At 39.5% G+C, this 20597-nt stretch overlaps 1 protein-coding gene across 2 annotated transcripts in view; it reads right to left on the bottom strand.

The window, feature by feature from the left end:
* Positions 1-20597, bottom strand: part of MME (membrane metalloendopeptidase) — a 63027-nt gene that overhangs the window by 28364 nt on the left and 14066 nt on the right. For both annotated transcript variants that reach the window (XM_050965906.1, XM_050965907.1), the window contains exons 9-15: positions 16598-16732; positions 13818-13919; positions 9682-9818; positions 9487-9580; positions 6540-6668; positions 5194-5292; positions 649-729 (exon numbers count right to left, since the gene is read on the bottom strand). In XM_050965906.1, coding sequence (XP_050821863.1) covers positions 649-729; positions 5194-5292; positions 6540-6668; positions 9487-9580; positions 9682-9818; positions 13818-13919; positions 16598-16732 — 777 coding nt within the window. The remainder of the gene's footprint in view (positions 1-648; positions 730-5193; positions 5293-6539; positions 6669-9486; positions 9581-9681; positions 9819-13817; positions 13920-16597; positions 16733-20597) is intronic.

The raw sequence follows: 20597 nt of genomic DNA, 5'->3' as shown, positions 1-20597 counted from the left end.
TATTAACAGCACTTTGCACTCCTACACCACCTTCTATCTGAGGATCTCAACATGTTTACATACTTTAATGAAAGTAACTCTCGCGATATCCCTGCAAGGCAGGACAGAATTATGAGCAACACTTTGCAGACGCACAAACTGAGATACAGTTTACACTAGGTGACTTGCAGAAGGTCACAAATGAAGGGTCAAATTCAACCCTGATGTAAATGGGCACAACTTCATTGACTCCCATGAAACTGCAGTCACTTAAACAGGGCTGTTTAATTCACATACAGTCAGTGGAAATACTGAGCCTGATTCTCCATTGCACTACTCCAATTCTATGCTGATATAACGCCATTGGAATCTACACTTATATGCCTCATCCCCTGGACATGTCTCGGCCTATACCAGCAGAAAATTACACCACTACCCATGCTGGATCAGTCATCTGTGCCACACTGCATGTGGGGAAGGAGGGCAGAAGTGCAGAGCCTAAACTCCACCCACTCCCTGACTCCTGCACCCCGAACTCGATATCCATGTAGCCCATGTGGAGGTGAAATCTTGGTTTATATCCCTGCATAGGCATGTAATACAATCACAGTCTAGTTCTTAAGAGCCTTTGCTAATAATTGTTTGCATGATGACTTTATGAATACTTACATCTTGGTATTCGTTATTCAGTTTATTGTTATCCGTTATGATATCATCTGGATAGCCGATCCTCTCTGTAATTGCTGTAGCCTATAGGACATAATAATATTTAAATTGGTTCACTATTACATGCCAATCCAAATACAGCTATACCTTTGAGATGATCAGATACTAGTAATATACCAGATGTTTACAGGCATCAATTTGGAAATACCAGTGTAGAAGCCTTCAATCTCATTGTATATCGTTTTTGTTGAGGTGTTTTTTTTTCTTTTCTTTTATGGATTTTAAAGATTGTAAAGTCCTATGATTAATTACTTTATGACTCTAAAAGAATTCAGAAAATGTGTCCCATTCAATAGAAATACTATCATATGCTTTTTTCTATAAAACTTTATGCTATAGCCAAACCCCACTTCTCAGCAGCAGTTTCTAATAAAATATTTATTTCAGTGAATGGAAGGTTTTTCCCAATGTATCTGATATTTCTACAAGACAGAAATTAAATTAATAATTATAATTTGTGTAACTTTAAAACAAGGCAGGCAAAATGGTCCTGTTAATATCTGCGGGGATAGGTATGGAGAGATGGGATCAAACTGAAACCCTGAATCTGAACATATCCCAGCTTTTGAAAACAAGAATCTTCAGAATCTGAATCTGGATCCAAATTTCAGAGCAGGCTCCTATATCTACCATTGACTGAACCCAACCCTTGGATTTGAATACCCCTGTACATTGAGGTGTTTGTTTGAAATCCAGATCGAAGCTTTTCAGTCCAGACCCATTCAATGTCCATTACTTTGTGTAATTGATCAGTCTTTCTTATTTGATGCTGCTGCCAGAAGTTATAAAAAGCCTCATGATAGTAACGGCCTCCTTGGCAATCCTTTCTGACATTTTCAATATACAAATGCCACAGTGAATTTAACTGTTAAACCAGTTTAACTGATATGTCTGTAAGTAATGCTCTGACTGGCTGTGCACACAAATAAGCAATATAAGTAACTCATCTCAGTACATTTAGGTATCTTAGAGCTTGTCTACACTTACCGGGGGATTGATGAGCGGAGATCAATGCATCAGCGGTCGATTTAGCAGGTCTAGTGAAGACCTGCTAAATCAATCGTAGATCACTCTCTCATCGACTCCTGTACTCCACCAGCTCGAGAAGAGTAGAGGGAGTCGATGGGAGAGTGTCTCCCGTCGACATTGCATAGCGTTGACCCCGCGGTAAGTAGGTCTAAGCTACGTCAATTTGAGTTACGCTATTCATGTAACTCAAATTGCGTAGCTTAGATTGAATTTCCCCTGTAGTATAGACAAGGCCTAATACTAATACGTTTGAAATGTAATGATTTTAGTCAAAGGCTAATCCATGTGAATCTGCATAGTCTTGCAAACCTTTCTTAGGTTGGAGAGGCTGAGCATATATAACATCCAGAACTAATTACAGTACAGAGTGCACTATAGGTGCTCAATATACTACCCTACTTAAAATACCATTCTTGGACCCAACCTACTGCATTGCTGATCTGTTGATATAGATTGTAATTAACTGTTCTCTATGACCATGGATGTACATAAATATAATACGGCATTATTGCATCTACATTGCATAAGCATGTAATTAAAGACACTAACGTAAAGCAAAACGTGCAGGGGAGCATGGTTAAATTCATTGGGGAACACCAGGGCCGGCTCTACTGTTTTTGCTGCCCCAAGCAGTGCACCGAATTGCCACTGTGGACAGCAGGGGCAGTCTGTGTGCTATTAGGGCGGCACGAGCGTTTCCGTGGCGGCGGCAATTAGGTGGCAGCTTCTGTCTTCAGCCGGAAGACAGAAGCTGCGCCGCCGCAGACAGCTGAACATAGAAGCTGCCTCCTAATTGCTGCCGCCACGGAAACACGCATGCTGCCCTAACGGCACACGGACTTCCTCCGCCGTCTGCAGCGGCAATTGGGTGCACTGGTTGGGGGCAAAAACACACAGACTGCTGCCCCTTGCAGGTTGCCGCCCCAAGCACCTGCTTGGAATACTGGTGCCTGGAGCCGACCCTGAGGAACACTAACTTTGAACTTCCTGACTGTAATGTTTCAATAATAGTGTTATTTTATATATTGCAGAATCTAGAGCCAGTTGAAAAAACAGTAATATATTTCACAGGAATTAAAAAAAAATTAATGGTGTTTTTCCAAATTTTGGAAAAATACAATCATCAAAAAAATTGACCAGCTCGATAGTAAGTAGAAAAATCCCATCATTTTCAGGGCTTTCTTTTTTAAAAAATTGGAGACAGAAACTGATGAAAAATGTCATTAAAATACTCAAAACTGGGAAAATTTCAACCAGCTCTAGAATATTGTTGATAAATGCAAAGTAATGCACATACTCCCAACTATGCATACAGAATGATGGGGTCTAAATTAGCTGTTACCACTCAAAGAGATCTTGGAGTTACTCTGAGTAGTTCTCTGAAAACTCCTGCTCAATGTGGAGCAGCAGTCAAACATGGTAACAGAATGTTAGGAACCATTAGGAAAGAGATAGATAAGAAAGAAAATATCAGAACACCACTGTATAAATCCATGGTATGCCCACACTTTGAATACAGTCTGCAGTTCTGGTCAGCCCATTTCAAAATAGATATATTAGAATTAGAAAAGGTGCAGAGAAGGGCAACAAAAATGATTGGGAGTATTCAACAGCTTCCATCCGAGGAGAGATTAAAAACGCTGGGACTGTTCATTTTAGAAAAGAGACAACTAAGGGGGGATATACTAGAAATCTATACAATCATGACTTGTGTGGAGAAAATGAATAGGGAAGTGTTATTTACCCCTTCACATAACACAAGAACCAGTCTCGCTCAAGGAAATTAATAGGCAGCAGATCTAAAACCAACATAAGTGTCAGGAATTAGGGACTGCAGCAGAGCTAGTCTCTAAGCAGGCTCATCAGAACAGCCGACCAGCAGAAGGTTGCCTGATTAGCAACACCACCTGATTGGCTGTTGAGGCCAGATGGCTGGCTTTGAAGTCAGCAGCAGCAGCTTGCTGGCTTCTCAGTGATGATACTGTTCTCCCCTCCTCCCCCATATACTTGCTCCTGCCTTTCACCCAGCTGCTCTTCTGTCCTGACCGTGCCTTGAACCCCTCCTTGCCTGCTACTCTACTGGATCCAGTTCCTGACCTCCTCTGACCCTCAGCTCTGGCTCCTGACTATGGACTCCAGCTTGACCCTTGTATTTGGTACTCAGTTTCTGCCTTCAGGTTTGACCCTTGGCTCCCGATGATGGACTATGGCTCTGGCTCTGACTCTGGCCAATAGGCTAGGCTGCCCTCATCTCGATCAGCTGAAAATAACGAAATACTTTTTCACACAATGCACAGTCAACCTGTGGAACTTGTTGCCAGGAGATGTTGAGAAGGCCAAAAGTATAACTGGGCTCAAAAAAGAATTACCTAAGTTCATGGAGGATCGGTCCATCAATGGGTATTAGCCAAGATAGTCAGGGATGCAACACAATGCTCTAGGTGATCCTAAATATTGGACTGCCAGAAGCTGGGACTGGACAACAGGGGATGGATCACTCTGAAGCATCTGGCACTGGCCACTGTTGGAAGACAGGATACTGGGCTAGGTGGACCACTGGGTCTGACCACTATGGCCATTCTTATGTTCTTATTAGAAATCATTCCATTTGGTTATCCCCTCTGCAAAAGAAGGATGGTCTCCTACAGTATGTTGTCTAGTGTTTAATTCAGCCTAGTTTTAAATGTCTAAAGCAACAGGACTTTATCTCTGCCCTTAGAAGACTGTTCTACAGATCTCGCTGTTCGGGAGTTTTTCACAATATTCAGTCTAAATGTTTCCCTTCTTAATTCCATCCCATTACTCCTACAGTCATTTTAGCCCAGGGAATTACCTTAAATCATTCCTTTCCATCTTGGTCTTTATAACTGTCTACAAATATTGTATTTGAAAGGGTATCTACTCCCCTTGTCCCTGCTCAGCAAAGTGATTCTCAACATTTTCTGTACAGGGATCTCCTGTTCCATGCCAGGATCCTCCACAGTGACCAGGACTTAACTGAGACCCCTTTCTATTCAGCAATATGGGAAAGGCAGGGTGGTTGTGACTCCTCGTCCCTAGTTAAAAGCCCATGAAGTAGTCAAACCATGCATATTTATCTTTTTTAACCTTTCCTCATCAATCATTCCCAGTCAATCTGAAAACTGCTAACGTAGCATGTGGAGCTTTAAAAACTATATGTGTTTTAAGATCTGGAAAAATTCTGTGTGGTAGAGTCTGAGTCTTATCAGTTGTAGTTGTATTGACTGGAAACTGACCCTCAGAATGAAATGGGGTTGGATATAGTTTGTAAACAAGGGATCTCCATATTGTACTAACTTGATCGCTGTTATTCTGATCTAACTAAAGTAATAGTAGATAAATGCAATGGTATGACTGATTAGATTTTTTTGGTCAATTTAAGTTACCACTCTTTACAACAGGATTATAAAACAAATCAAAACTTGTTTTTTCACTTACTTTTTGTTCTGCTTTCTTTTTGGTTTCTGCATCCATCCAGGTGAGTTCATCTAACGTTCTTATAAAAACCTCACGGATTTGTGTAATCATTTCTTGAACCTGGGAAAAGCCATCAGAATACAGTAAGACCACCCAGTCATTTTTTTCCTAAATCTTAATCTGTTTTGTTCCTTGAAAGTATAATAGCTTTGTTTCATTCCTATGCTAATGGCTACCAAGGGCTAGATCAGAAAAAGGAAAAGCAAGCTTATCAGTTCAAATGGCATATTAATTGAGCAACAAATAAACAAAATCTTAAGGCCGATTTTATCAGAAAGCAAAGTTTCCAAGTGGAAAGTGTTAATTATAACAATTACCTTTGTTATTTAAAGAATCAACAGTTAAAATTGGCTATTACTTATGGCAGCAATAATTATTTGGGAAGACATTATGGTCAGTGATACTAAAGAATGTATGATTAGACAATAACCCTGTAATAACCACAAAGGAAAAATCGTGTATTTTCACATCATTAGCCACAATAAAATACTGTTTTAAATAACTAAATCACCCATCTTTTACTGAGAAAATATACCTTACATATTTAATTCATTAATTTATTTTAATTAAGTTGATTTAAAAGAGTTTGTTTTCAGAAAAGGTAATCAAATTCATGCCGGGCACTGTAATCTTCTCTGCTTTATGATATTGACAACTGCAGTTTGCAATGGCTTCTCCTAATCTTCACTGACATCCACTCTTAGCATCATTTGCTAATTGCTTGTTTTACTGTCCTGGAAAAGGTACATAATCCCATCACCACAGACTGCTGAATGGGTGCTTCCCAACATATTGCTGAGTAGCATTTTCTTCCCTGTTCTTAATCCAACCTTAACATCTGAAAGTGGGAAATAACATTTTATGCTTTTGCAATTAGTGTTCCCTCTGTACTCGATGAGGGAACTAAATCTATTTGCTTAGAAACATTAGTACTGCATGATGATATACTGTGTAATGTTTGTCAGATAACTCAAAGATTCTCTTGAACTGATAAGCTTGCTTTTCCTTTTTCTGATCTAGCCCTTGGTAGCTATTAGCATAGGAATGAAACACAGCTATTATACTTTCAAGGAACAAATTCTGACACTGGATGAATGAGTGGTGCAGCTCCCATTTATGTCAGTTGGAGCAGCTGCAGGCATCCCAGGACAGAATTTGCCTTGGACATCTGCAGTGGAATGAAATGAATGACATCAGCAATAATTGGGTCTCTACAACTCTAATATGAAGCCAATTTCTATTAAATTATCATCTAGTAAACTTAACCACTTGGATAGTGCACAAGTTAAATGAACTGAAAACGTTACCACATGTTTACTGTCTCCAGAAAATGCTTCCTCTACATACAGCCGTCCCACTGCATTCTCCATATTGCCATTGACATAGTTAGCACAGCGCCGCCAAACAGCCGTTTCTGATGTTGTGCCATAAAGTGCCTGTTAAAAAATAGATAAAGGAATGACATCTGGGTCAACATAAACAGAAGGAGAATGGTGGCTGATTGCCAGACTATGAGTTTTGGAGGAGTCTAATCTACCCTCATTGACTGCATTTAATTCTCATTAGAGTTAGTGGGGATGAGGGAGTACTCTCTAAATTGAACACCCATCTGAGGAAACATACGGGAGTCACTGGCAACTTTCCCAATACCCCCAGCAGCCATGGAAGGGGGGAGGGGTGGAAGAAATACACCCCTAATAGCTACAAAGGGGAGAGATAAGGAAGGTGTTACTGCACATCGCTGCCTCTGGTGCCTGGATTTGAACTACAACCCCTTGCTCCACTAAGGACCACTGTGACCAGATGGCAGATTCACACCCAGAGGAGGACGGTGGAGCTTTCCACCACAGCCTTGCTAGCAGCTCCAGAAGAGTGCCCCTGGTGGTATCTGAGCAGAGGATCTCCCTAGTCAACGCCTCAGATACACAGGCTACACCATCTTTCCAGCAAGAGTCACACATTTTTGGGGCAGCCTTGACTGATTGAAGGGAGGCTGTTGGTATCTTGTACTATCAATGTACATGTTGCAAAGATTTTGTCATGACATTTCATTAATAACGATGCAGAGATGTTGATGTGATGGTGTGACATCATAACAAAATGATTACAATGTTAGGGAGTCATGCTGTGATTATCTGGTGGTTCCCTGTGAGGAAACAGTTATCTTTCTCTTCAAGATTGTAGATTGGGGACTTCATGTATTAAGAGCTCCATAATTCCGGCACCTTGCACTGAATTAATGATTGTGAAGAGGAAAACTGCTGATACTTCCTTTCACCCCAACAAACATATAAAGAATTAGGAGGAGAGGAAAGGTCTTCTGAAAATGTTATCAGTGGCACACAGTATAGAACTGTCTACAACAGGCTTCCCTGAAGACCTTGCATTGTTGCAGCTTTTCCATGACTCTTAACGTGATTCAACACTGCCACTGACTAGAATAGAAAATTCCTCTATTTCTAATTTTGCTTCCTTTTTCACACACAGACACAGACACACACATATACCCTACATCAGGGGAAATACACATGTAATAAATACTGGCACAGTATGCTGGGGCTGATTCACTTTTAACCACAAAAAGCAGCAGACATAGGAAAAATAAATGCAAAAAAAATTACACTGTCATGTTATGGTAGAGATTGTATACCCCCAGATCAGGGGGTCAGCCAAGCTGTGCTCAGCACAAGTCAAATGGGAGACCATGAAAGTATCCTCAGTGCTGCTCAATCTTACACCAGCTACCCACAAACCAAAGGAGGCGGGGGTTATGGCAGCAGCTGTTTCTCAGGTGCTCCCTTATACCTGGCCACACCCCACATACATGGGTTAGAATCATCAGGAGAAATTACAGTGCTCTTTGTTGCTCAGGGATTCTCCTTCACCTGCAGAATGCTCAGGAAGCTGCTTTTAAGTCTGTTTTGCCTCATCAGCATGGCACCATGAACTGGTGAATCTGGTCCTGGAAATCCAAAATTATGCTTCCTACAACAATGGAAACTCATCTGCTCTGCATGTGATTATCAATGGTGCTAAACTACAATGCATTAATATAGACTCATATGTGTAATGTGACTATTATGATTCCATTAGAAACCATACCACGAACTTTCATTACTGTATTGTGCATAAACTCTCAATTACAGTGCTTACTAATTACTAATACAGATTTTAACATTTAATTTCTGTTTTTAAACATTAATAATAATAAAAGAAAGGTGCCAGAGCCTTTCTTTAAAGGAAATAACTGTATCCACAGTTGTACAGTCACTTCAATTCCAAGTGCTATGCGTCACCATACTAATGTGCATGCCATTTTCACTGCCTTTCCCAGTCTGTCAGTAATAGATCTGCTGGAGGGCAGCAACTATGATGGTGCAACCTAACAGTTTGGCCTCAGGGAACAGAATGGAACTCCAATGAGCTTGGGTCATAGTCCTGCCTTTGTAACAGATGGAGGCTTATTTGAATATGCAGTCTAGCAATCTGCCAGGCTGCTTCTGCTGAGATTCTAAAAAGTGGTGGCAACAAGTTTGATGGTCTTTTTGCCAGGCCTCTGCCATCTTCACCTGCGAATTTCAAGCATTCTGTTCTCCAGCTCCAGACCATGTGAAATTTTAAATCAACAACTGACCAAATGCTCTAACCTTCAGAGAAACATGCTAGGAGTGAATCAGGGGAAAGGATCTTAACGTGGTTATGTTAGGGAGGTAGATTAACTACAGTGATGGGAGAACCCCTCCCATCACCGTGATGAGTGTTTACACTGATGTGCTACAGCATTTTAAGTGTAGACACAGTCAGTACGTGGCATCTTATAGGATTGTGCCATTAATGACAGCAATATTGGACCCATAATGTTTGCTATGAGTCATGATACTGTAAGGTGCTCAAAGCTTGAGCTTGCAGCAAGTCAGCAGGAGTTGAGGAACCATAGTTATTTGCATTAAAATATTACTGTACTGCCATAAAACTGATCATGCATTCACTTGATTGACTCAAATTCAGAATAACCCAGAGACAGATCTTAGAACAATTATCTTTCCAACCCACTTTCCAAGTATCAAGAATACATCACATAAATTATAAACACACTCCAGCAGGAGCATCAGCAAACATCTACAGCTTTGTGTGTTGCAAAGTTCAAAATGTATTTAAAAATGTATATGGTGTAGCTGGCTCTCGGAAAACATTTATCTTTGGTGAGTGTTAAAAAGTCATATTTAAAATTTTAAAGGAGAGGAATTTCTGCACCTTACGAAAAGCATTCCTTGTGTCCTTGTAGTTACGGCTTAGACTGTTTACAAGATCCATTACGTATCGCCAAATCATGTAATTTTGAATGTCTCTGTGTAATAAAACAACAATAATAAGCTGGTGATGTTTCTAGGCTTTTGGAACTTATTGGCAATAAAATGCAAAGTTTAAAAATATACCTGACATACCTACCTGGAAGTATATTTATTAAGAATAGGCTTTAGTTTGGTTAAATATTCTGGAGCATAAACAACCACATCTTCTGCATTCTCAATATTAATTTTCACAGTTGACATTATATTATTTATGAATTCTGACCAGTTGAATTGCTGGAAAAAACATGCATTTTAAGGATAAGTAGTAAATAAGATATAAAACAATGTGAGTGTTCCCCTTTTCTTTTTGGGATTCAACTATGTTTGAGCAACACAAATGTTTCAGCTAATCTTTAGTTTTTCTAATATTGACACTACTGTACCTGGAGCTATAATGGTAATACTTGATTTTGGAGGACTTGAAATTATATTACCCCAGGCTGACAATTAGCGCGCAGGATATGGATTTTTTTTTAAAGTACAGTGATTTAAATGGTTATGGTACTGTAAAATAAATCTGGAAAAGTGGAAATGATACTTTAGCTAGTTTCAGGGGCTCTTTTCTTTTCTAATTTCTAGTCAAAAGTTTTTAAAATAACAATTCACTGAGAACTTTATTTTCGTTTACTCTAAGGCCCCTCTTTACTGCTCTGGGAGAGTAATAGGGCCTTAGTATATATATATAATCTGGTCCTGAGACTTTCATATGCCTTAAGGGCCTGATACACAGCACAACGAAATCAATAAGATGTATTCCAGTGGGCTTTGGAATATATCCTGAATCCTTTTACTCTTGCTCCTCAGCCTGCCATATTTTCACTAAGATGAGATACTTGAAAAAGATTTGGTTGAAAGCAATACTGTTTGCAGTATAAAGAAACAGTTAAATCTCAGACCAAGGTTAGTGCTTGTCTTTGGAGACCACATTATAATATCAGTAAATTAAACAATGCCTTTGTATTTATACTGAGAGTGTACAATGAGATCAATGCAGGCTACAATAAAAAAAAAGCCATTTGTTTGGACACATCTCTGGATGAGCACCCTAGAACATGAGCATCCCACATTCTGGCTTGTTCAAAATGTATCCTCTCAGAATTCCATGTCATCCACATGTGAACAAGGTACACAGTCTGGAACAGACCACATCTATGCTTATGTGGGTGAGTTACACTCTAATATTAAAGTGCCTTTTCTCCTCCTCTTCTGGCATCCAACCCCAAATTCCTTTGTGCTGCTGTTCATTATTACATGGTCTTCAGAGCTTGGGCCAACAGCTATCAACGCAATTTTCTATTAAGCAAATTCTAATTGAGTAATGCCTATGCAGTCCACACAGTGTGTTATTTTAAAAGTTGAACATGTTAAATTTGAAACTGTGTGAAGGTATAAGGGATCTCATTCCTCAGGGATCAGAAGCCTGCAGCTGGCTGGCTGATTAGCCTCACCAGATGCACCTGGGAAAAAAGAGCTGGCACTGAATTGGTTCATCCTCTTAAAAAAAAATAGCAGAAAATGGAGGGAGGAGTTAGCAGTACCTTCCAGAAAACTGATGGGCTAGTGGCTGTTTGCAATAGACTGCTGATGGACCAATTGTGTTACTAAGGCTGTGAGGCAAGAGTCATGAAATTTTGGGTTGATGAATTTACTGCTGTGAGGAGCAGACTTGGGGAAGGGATTACTCAGCCTGCACAGACATTGAGGGAAAAGTCTGTGAGGTTTTGTTTTCTTGTGTTAAGAAGGCTTGAAATAAAAATAACAACTAACTATGTGGAAAACTGCTTCCCTGGATTCTGTGAGAGACCATCAGACAGAATTACCCTAGGGAATGAGCGGCTCAGCAAGAGCAAAACCTGGCCTGGTAGGAGGAAGGTGCTGTAAGATAGGCCCCCAATCCTTTATGCTCTGTAATTGTGAACAACCTTTGAATAAGAAATATCATTGCTTGCCATTATGTTTTCTGTTTAATAGCACTTTGCTCAAGGAACTAGATGGATGAAAGTAGGGTGACCAGATGTCCTGTTTTTAAAGGGACAGTCCTGTTTTTTGGGATTTTTTCTTATAGGTGCCTATTACTTACCACCCTCTGTCCTGTTTTTTCACAGTTGCTATCTGGTAACCCTAGATGAAAGGATTGGTAGGAGGTTATAGAACCTTTCACTGAATTTGTCTCGCCTACAGGCAGTAGTTATTAAAAATTGTTGATAGCTGGAGACCATTTTGTGGATTATGAGGAATGAGTTACTAGGCTCTCTATTATGTAGTGGGATAGTATTTGTAGTACAAACCCCATAAGCAACATGGCATCTTTGTTCATAGTTTCAACAAAGAACCAGGTCTGACTAAAAATGGAGAATATATTTCTACAACCTATACATGCTCCCTCTAGGTCAGTACTGAAACATGTTGGCAGAGTTATGGCCTTTTCCACAGACAATTATATTGACAGCACTGGAAAATGTGACACTTTTCATATGCATTACACTCCTATTGGCCTTATCCTGTGTGGCTCTGAAGACTACATGCAAGATGCTTAACTCCTTCAACTACCAGAAACCTCAATGGAAGTTGCATGATGAAAAAACAAAAAAAGCACATTGCAGGATGCAAATACAAAACCCTTCTCCATTCATCACTTTACCAAACGAGCTTCCAGTGTGAGTACATGATATGGCAGTTTCCATTAGGAAAACCGTGAATATACACTGCTTTGTGTAGTTGTTCACATGATCTGTTAAAATCTCCATATTGGCCTGTAACTCCCTGTTCTGTTGTACTGGTATTCAAGATGAAACGAGGGCTGCAGAGCCTCTGTGGACCAATGTGAAGACTGAGGGGGTGGAAATTAGAGAAGAAGATGGTTGTCAGTGGAGACAATAATTGAGCTACTCAGTATTTCCCCCCGTTCAGTTAAATCTGCTCTTTAAATAGTTGAGGAAAGTTACTGTATCTAGGCCAAGCACACTTGTCCTTTGACACCTGAGGAAGTTTGTCACTCAAAATGGTTCTGCCTCTTATTTTGAAAAGTGGTTTGGTCTTGATTTGTATCTTTTGAGGCATTCTTGGACAGACTTTCAGGACAGAGGTGTCTGTTTATTTTTAATTCATGGGGAAATTAACAGGGTAGTAATATTTTACGAGCAAACTAAATAAATTCCTGATACCATGGTTTATGTATAGTAACTGTTTTACTGAGATCTGTGGGTGTATATGACTTGTATGAAATCAGAAGTACGATAAGCTTAGCTAGATTAAATAGGTTGGGAAACTTAAGGTCATTGACAGTCTTTGAGATTAAGAAGGATATGTAACAGGCAGTGGCAGGAGGTATATTTCAAAGTACATTACTTGGGCTGAAACACTCAACAATAATAATTAATAATACACTCCTGCCTATCATTCCAAGTTCTCTTCCAGTGACTATTAGCTAAGACTGTATTTCCAGAAGTTGCAAGTTTCACCCTCCTGCCCTGCCAAGAGCAAATCAAACCCACAGAATTCGTTTTTAATGAGAATTTTCTCTCATCTTCTCTAACCTTTCCATGGGGTGGGTGGGGGATGACAGGGGCAAGGGCAGCCATAATCTGGCTCAGAATAATGTCTTTAGCTGTCAGATGTAGAGACATGTGGATAACTTTATGGTTCATGCTGCTGGCTGTTCTGAAAAATAAAAAACAACTTACTTTGGGTCAACAAAACATTTTGTTTAAGCTGTAATGGAACAATTCATCTTGATTTCTGGATTTATTTTTATTTTTTTTACTTTTTGTTTTGAAATGTCCTTTAAATTTTATTTTAAAAATGTAATTTTTGAATCATAAAAATGAAAGGTTTCATTTAGAAAATGTTGAAACAAAACCTTCTGTATTGGGGGTTTATTTTTTCAACTGAAACCATTTGGTGAATTCAACATATGCATAAAACATTTTGGTTTACCAAGTCTGCATTTTTTGGTTGTTTCCTCCCCTCTTATTCCCCCCCCCAAAACAATATTTGTGTTGAAAAATTTTGACCATCTCTAGTCAATGCTCTTCCAGCACCTCCTTGTTTTCAATTTAGTGGCATCAAACAGCCAGTAATACCCTATCATCTTCAAGCACTTCATGTACATAGTTCAACTTTAAAATCTAAGTTCTAGATATAAAAGCTTTATTTCAAAAAGAATTCTAATATTACAGTTTCTTTTATCAGGCACTAATAGGACTTGAACATATTGGGATATTAATCACTCACCTTATGATTGATCTCCAAAGAGAAGTTATTTTGGAGTTCTGTTAATGTCATTTTATTGTACAGCAGAACTGGATCGCTTCTGTCTTCAGGTTTAGTTGTGGCCTACACATGTTAATTACAGAAGAAGACTATATAAGCTGAGGAAATTTATAGCAATACCAGGAAAAAGAAGTGAAAATGATGAAAGAAATGAAGTTCTTACAGCTTGATACATGTCTGTTGTATATGGGCAGTACATAATATTGCTCAATGGCTTGCAGGTACATGTTGTAGGCTTGAGTCAAGAGAGGACAAAATTACACTGACAAAACCTCTGTTAATACTATAGTCTCCACTTTTAGGATTAGAGAGCCAATATCACTGACTTTCCAAAAAGCTCTCTTGCTTTGCTAAAAGTCTTTCAACCCATAGGATATACTCCTACTCTTTTCTCATGCACCATGGATATCCCCAGTTAAGTTGCTTAAACAGCCATCTGGCACATGTTCTCTTGTCCTCAAAGATTCTCCCTTCATTCCTGGGTTTCCATCTGTCCTTTCCAATGTACAGCATCCGCCCCCGAGCCAAATCTGCCCGAAGGGTAGGAGAGAAGTAAGCACTTGCATGATGCAGCACTGAGCAAGGAAATACTGCTCCTTGGGTTTTTTATCCTGCGGATGCCATACTGCTGCTTCCCCTCTGTCTCCTCCCATTGCAGCTTGTCTGACTAGAGAGGGGGAGGAAGTATCATCTGGTGGCATATCGTCCTTGTGTCCCTTCTTACCTTGGTTCCCATGATGGTGAGTTGAGAATGCAAAACAATAAGGATCTAAGTGATTTCTCAAAAGAAGGTGGTCTATCCAAGGCAGAATCTCCTGCCTCTATTGGCACAGCCAATTCTGCTGGTGTAGGAGTAGCAAACTTTGGCCACTCCATTCATTTTTAACTTAGAAATTCTCTCCCCAGCTCCAGTCCTTTTTAAGACTTCCTTTAGATTTTTTTTTTCATTCCCTCTTCCCTGTTCCATTATTCCTCACTCAGCTTCATCATATATTTTTCTCTGCACTCCTTTTCATACAGGCTTCTCTAAGCAAAATGCAGATTCCACATTCCCTACAACTCAAACTGGAGCTGAGCTTTCAAATTTAGGTCAAATGGGTTCAAAATTAGGCAACAGCAGCTCGCCCATCACTCAGCATGGCATTTGCCAATAGTGAGTGCTATAGAGAAATGTCAGATGTGACTTCCTTTCTAACTTGCCTTTTTATCCCTCAAATCTTTATCCAATAAACTCCATTTGGTCCAAAGTTTTTTCCATCTTTGGTCTCAGCCAAAGGTGACTTTCTCAAGAGTCCGAGGAAAATCAAAATAATCTGGTTTTGATATGTGGAAATAGGGAAATTACACTTCCTCCTTGACACATGCCATTAGTCTGTTGGTGTGACTCAAATGGCTGAAGCTAGAAAATGCAAACTTGGATTGTTTTATAGTCCTCACTGAGGAAGTAAAAACAACTCAAGGATAAAGAAAATCAGTCCAGAATCTTCCCAAGTTCTGAATGTTTTGAGGCCATATTTTTGCATATGAGTACTAGAATTTTCCATTTGTTTTTTTCCCTGACACATTTAAATTCTGGCTGCCTGTGTTAGGGATACTATTGTTGAAGAAAACTCTTGGCTAAGAGTTTGGGACAGCTGACTAGGAGGAGACTGAAAAGGTTGTGTGGGCCAAATATTACTCTATGTTGTATTCCAGGGACTAAAGCCGATGCCCACTGCTCTAACTAGCCCCTCTCACCCAAATCAAAGAGAAGGATAGGAAGGAAAGACACCCCTAAAATGACCCTCATAAAGTGCCTTTTCTTAAGCAGATGGGATGTGAACCAAATCTCTCCTGTCATTTTCCCACTCCCTACTGGAGCTATGGAAGGCTGAAGTAAACAATGTGCAGAAGGTCAGAATACTACTGCTTGGGAGGAGACAGCTAATGACAATATTTTCCCCTCTTCTTGTAATAGGCACCTTCAGGTCCATGTGCCCTTTAATCTCCCATCTTGCCTACCAGGCCTGACCTTCTTCAGGATTGTTTGGCCTGGTGCACATCCCATTTACAGTCTACTGTGTCTTATGGACACCACACTGTCATATAAGGTAGTCTTAGGATTTGGAACCTAAAGAGTTGTATAGAGTTGCTGTGTTTAAATGGAAAACCTCTGTGTACATGAACTACTTCAAGTGATCTGCAGTAGGCTGGCGCATTACATGTGGCATTCTCCACCTAATTTCCAGCTGCTTTATCAAATTAAAAGACAGCTAAAAATACACTCAACATTTTGCTAATATTACTTCCCAGACAAGCAATTGCTGTAGTTGCCATTAGGATGTTATGGAATCCTAAATAGTAGGGGAAGTGGTCAGCAGGATTGTGAATGGGAGGGAAGGTGGCCCATGAGACAATCTCTCAGGTTCTCACTTTGGAAAAGTCTGAGATTTCTGCTCTACTCTATACAGTTGGTATATTAGTTTAAGATTGTAAAATGTTTTGGGATCCTTTGAAGATGAAGGCCATTATATAAATGTAACATGGGCTCCATTGTGTCTTGAATACAGGTTCCAGTTACATGGAAACCACGCATATTGATTTATCTCTGGGTAGAATATGGCTCCATATCCTCTTAGTGTTCACATAAAAGTAACTTCATAACTGTTTATAATGTTCTTTCCAAAGTGTTCCTACTGCTTATCTCTTTTAACCTACAATAAAGTCAGTTATGTAAAAACCACAAAGAAAAGTTTCCTTACATTGGCAATCTCTATCTCCAGATCCATAACTCTTTCCATTTCTTTAGAAATCTGGCTTTCATTGATGGTGAGATTTTTTTCTTGGAGAATTAGTTTAGCCACAGAAATCATGAAAGACACATAGGCTGAACATGCCTGCAAAAAAGAATCAAACAATTTCAAGACAAACCTCTTCAAAGTACTGTGTATCAGACATATCTTAGATTAACTTTTGATTTTTGTGAATTATTGTTCTTGGCTACATTTATAAAGAACAAAATATAGTACTACATTCTGAAATGCTGCGTTATAACGTGGAAATTAACTTTAAAGTTTCGTCATGGCAAATTGCTATATGGTTGCAGCACTAATCGAGGCTAAACATTGCAAACTGTTGTGCCATGCACTCATTATTTAAAATTGAGATGTTTCCTAGTCCATACTTAAATCCCACCCCTCGTGTTTGTCTGGGAATTACTTTAAATTTCCTAATCATTTTACTTAAATTATAATTTCTGAAAATAGTGCCTCCAGGCAGCAGAAGCAGAAACATTAAATGAGGGAAATGCTGATGGGATAGTGCTGAATCAGCATTTGGGAAACATCACTCCCAGAAACAATGATTTTTTTTAGTCAAGTAATTACTATATCTTTCTTATGAGTCTATAGGAACCTCTGTGCTGGGCAGTTTCCTCAGTCTACAGCGATACGTACTTTCTATCAAAACATCCTGAGGTCTCACTAATGGCCGTGCACTCCTTAGGCCATCAAAGGCTAGGGAAAAAATGTTCTGTATACAGCTTTTTATAAATTGTGTTGGCTAAATAGTCTGTATCAGGGACACTTCTGCAGCTCCTGTAGAATTAAACAGACAACAGTAACCTTTCTGTAGGCTTTCAGATCATCCTATTCAATCTAATGAAAAATAATATCCCAGCTATGGATATCTATAAGGTGGTTCACATATAGTACGGATATAATTTTATAAGATTGAACCTCTATAGAACCCTCTTGGTGTCATCTGTTCAATTCTATCGGACTTTTCCATAAAGGAAAGTAGGGCAGGAATTTTATTGCAATGCCTCTTTATAATTCCCATTCTTTTTGCTTTACCTTCTCCCTGACAGGAATCCTGCTTTCAACATGCTCCCTTAATGCAAATATAAATAAATTAAACTAAATAGAAAAACAATAGAATTTTTTTAAAGTATATGTGCATTTAAGGAACTATATTGGGATGTTTTGACGTCTGCTCACAAGCTGACAGAATGTGTCCTGAAATGAGACGTTCAGATGGACATTTTAGTGACTACCACCAATGCCATTCATCTGCAGTTAACGTCTCGAATGTGTGTTAAAAGGCAGTGCTGGTTACAGTCTGTATGGACTTAGGGCTTCAACCTAATGCACTGGGCACCTCCTGAAAATGATGTTGATTTCATTGGGAGTCTGTGGATCACTGCACCTCACAGGATTGGGCCCTCAGTGGTACTTGTCATGAGTTAGAAAAGAACACTAATAGAGAGGAAATGGCATGAAGTTCCTGGCAACTAAAATGACAATTGTACCGTGGGGCATGCTTGTCAAGCCCAGAAACACCATTTACGAGTACGCAGATATGTACACAAATCTTAAGCTTTCTATGGGCCTATTCCAAAGCTCACTGAAGTTAATGGCAGTCCTTTAATTGCCTTCAATGAACTGTGGATCAGGCCTAACCTGGAGACCATTGGTCCCAGGTGCCATGCAATCAAACAGTACAATTCAGCTAATCTCTAGCTACAGTTGTAAATAGGTGCTGATATACTGCAATCTTAAAGGGCATTCAGGGTCAAAAATAACTGTCAGCAGTAGTGTGAAATGGTTTCTGAGGTACCATTAGTTTAAAAAAACTCTCATACAGATTCCATATGTAGTTTTGGGGTGAGAAACACTCCTGATAAAGCTGAAAATGCTTAGGTTAAAGAACAGGAGATGGACCATCTATCTGTTCGCCACATACAGCTCAAGGATAAAAGCAGAATGACACAACGAGAACTGGAGCCAAGAAAAGGCTGCTGGCAGAGTGCAGGTGGCTGCTTTGTTGGGAAGAGACTTTTCTCATTCCCTTGAAGTCTTTGGGGTGGTAGGAATATTTAGAATCTGCCTGCCTAGTGCTTACTCTTGGCATTGCTAAGAGGTGTGTTGTTGGGTTTTTTTTTGTTTGTTTTTGGGTGCTCCTACCCCAAACATTTGTCCATACTTTCTTCATTATTTAGTGGTGGAATGTTTGAGGTTTTGATGGTAACTAATCTTTCAGGTCACAATGTAACACCATCTAATTTGTTCACTAAATTCTGTATCAAAACAAATACTAAAACCAAGTATCTTGCCTTTAGAAGTCCCAACAAATAGTTACTGTTACAGCCCAGATACATCCTTAAGGTGGATGGAATTTGGATTAAAATTTGAATGGGATGCCAGCACTTCATGTTAAACATTGCACAGATTTGTATATCTGAGAACTCAGTGGCCTGATTCTCCTCTCACTTAAGCTTGTGTAAATCACAATTTGCTCCACTGAAGTCATTAGTGCTATACTTTGTAAAAACTATTGTAAGATCAAAATCAGGCCCATAGTCAGACCAATGAAAATACTAGCAAGAATCACAGTTCACATAATTTATATAACTTCCTCATGACCTACTTTCTGGTAGGCTGTAAGCTCTTTGGGGCAGGGGCCATCTTTTTGTTCCGTGTTTGTACAGCACCTAGCACAGTGGGGTACTTGTCTGTGACAGGGGCTCCTAGGAACTATGGTAATATGAATAATTAGTCATTATCTTTATTAGTAAGTAAACTCTAACTAAACATAACAAGTATAAATTGTAACATTAAGTATCATATGTTAGCAAAAATCAACAAACACAATCATGCATTTCCCACCATTTCTGCCTTTAATTATATGATGGGAAAACTGGATAATTAAAGGCACAGTTTTAGCACTTAGATGACTTCAGTAAATATATACATATATTTATTTAGCTCCTTGGGGGTTAAACCCATTGTTGGCAATGGGGGAATATACAATTCTAGTATCAAGGAGTTAATGAAAATATGCATGCATGGTATTTAAATAGGAATTAAAGAAGATCAGCTAGAACTATAAACAGCTTTAGTAATTCTAATGGCATGATATGATGTAGGGCTAGGCTCTTTGCTTACCTTCAAGCTTGAGATACATTTAGACCTTTTCTGCTAAACCATGCAATACAATAGTTCTGACTGGAGGCTCCTTTTTGACTGGAGGCTTCCTATTCTCTTTGTCCCATTAAACATACCAGTGACAACTAATATTTAACAATTTTTTTCAAAATGATCAAATCATAGAAGCTAACATCAACCATAGAATATCAGGGTTAGAAGGGACCTCAGGAGGTTTCTAGTCCAACCCCCCGCTCAAAGCAGGACCCTAGACAGATATTTGACCCAGATCCCTAAATACCCCCCCTGGATTGAACTCACAACCCTGGGTTTAACAAGCCAATGCCCAAACCACTGAGCTATCCCTCCCCAAACATCATTGCTATTCTTAATCTCGTTTTCAAAAGTCAATGAATCCACTAACTCCAACTCTGGTCTACAAGCTCCCAGGACAAGAACCTCAAGAAGATGGCAGCAAATCTATAAAGCCTGGCCTCCACTGACACTCTAGACTCTTTCCAGTCTGGCTTCATCCAAAATGTACAGAAGTGGCCTTGGCTGAACTGATGAGACAACTTCCTCATGATGATGGAACACCAGGGCTGAGACCAAAGCTTCCATATTAAATGCTTTTAACACTGCCAGTTTGAACTATCCTGGCTTGTTTTTTGTGTCCATTTTGGGAAACAGCTGCTGCTCTGTAAGAGCTTCAACTTGAATGCTCACACAAGGCTCAGCCTCATGATTGCTCTTCTTTGACATCTATGTGCAGCCACTAGGGATGACCATGAGGCAATATGAGCTATGTGCATCCTTCTCATCCAGCACAGAATATTCC

This window comes from Gopherus flavomarginatus, chromosome 8 (assembly GCF_025201925.1).
Source record: "Gopherus flavomarginatus isolate rGopFla2 chromosome 8, rGopFla2.mat.asm, whole genome shotgun sequence".
Taxonomy (NCBI): Eukaryota; Metazoa; Chordata; order Testudines; family Testudinidae; genus Gopherus; species Gopherus flavomarginatus.
Note: the sequence above shows the minus strand (reverse complement) of the source record. Positions and strands in the feature narration are given on the sequence as shown.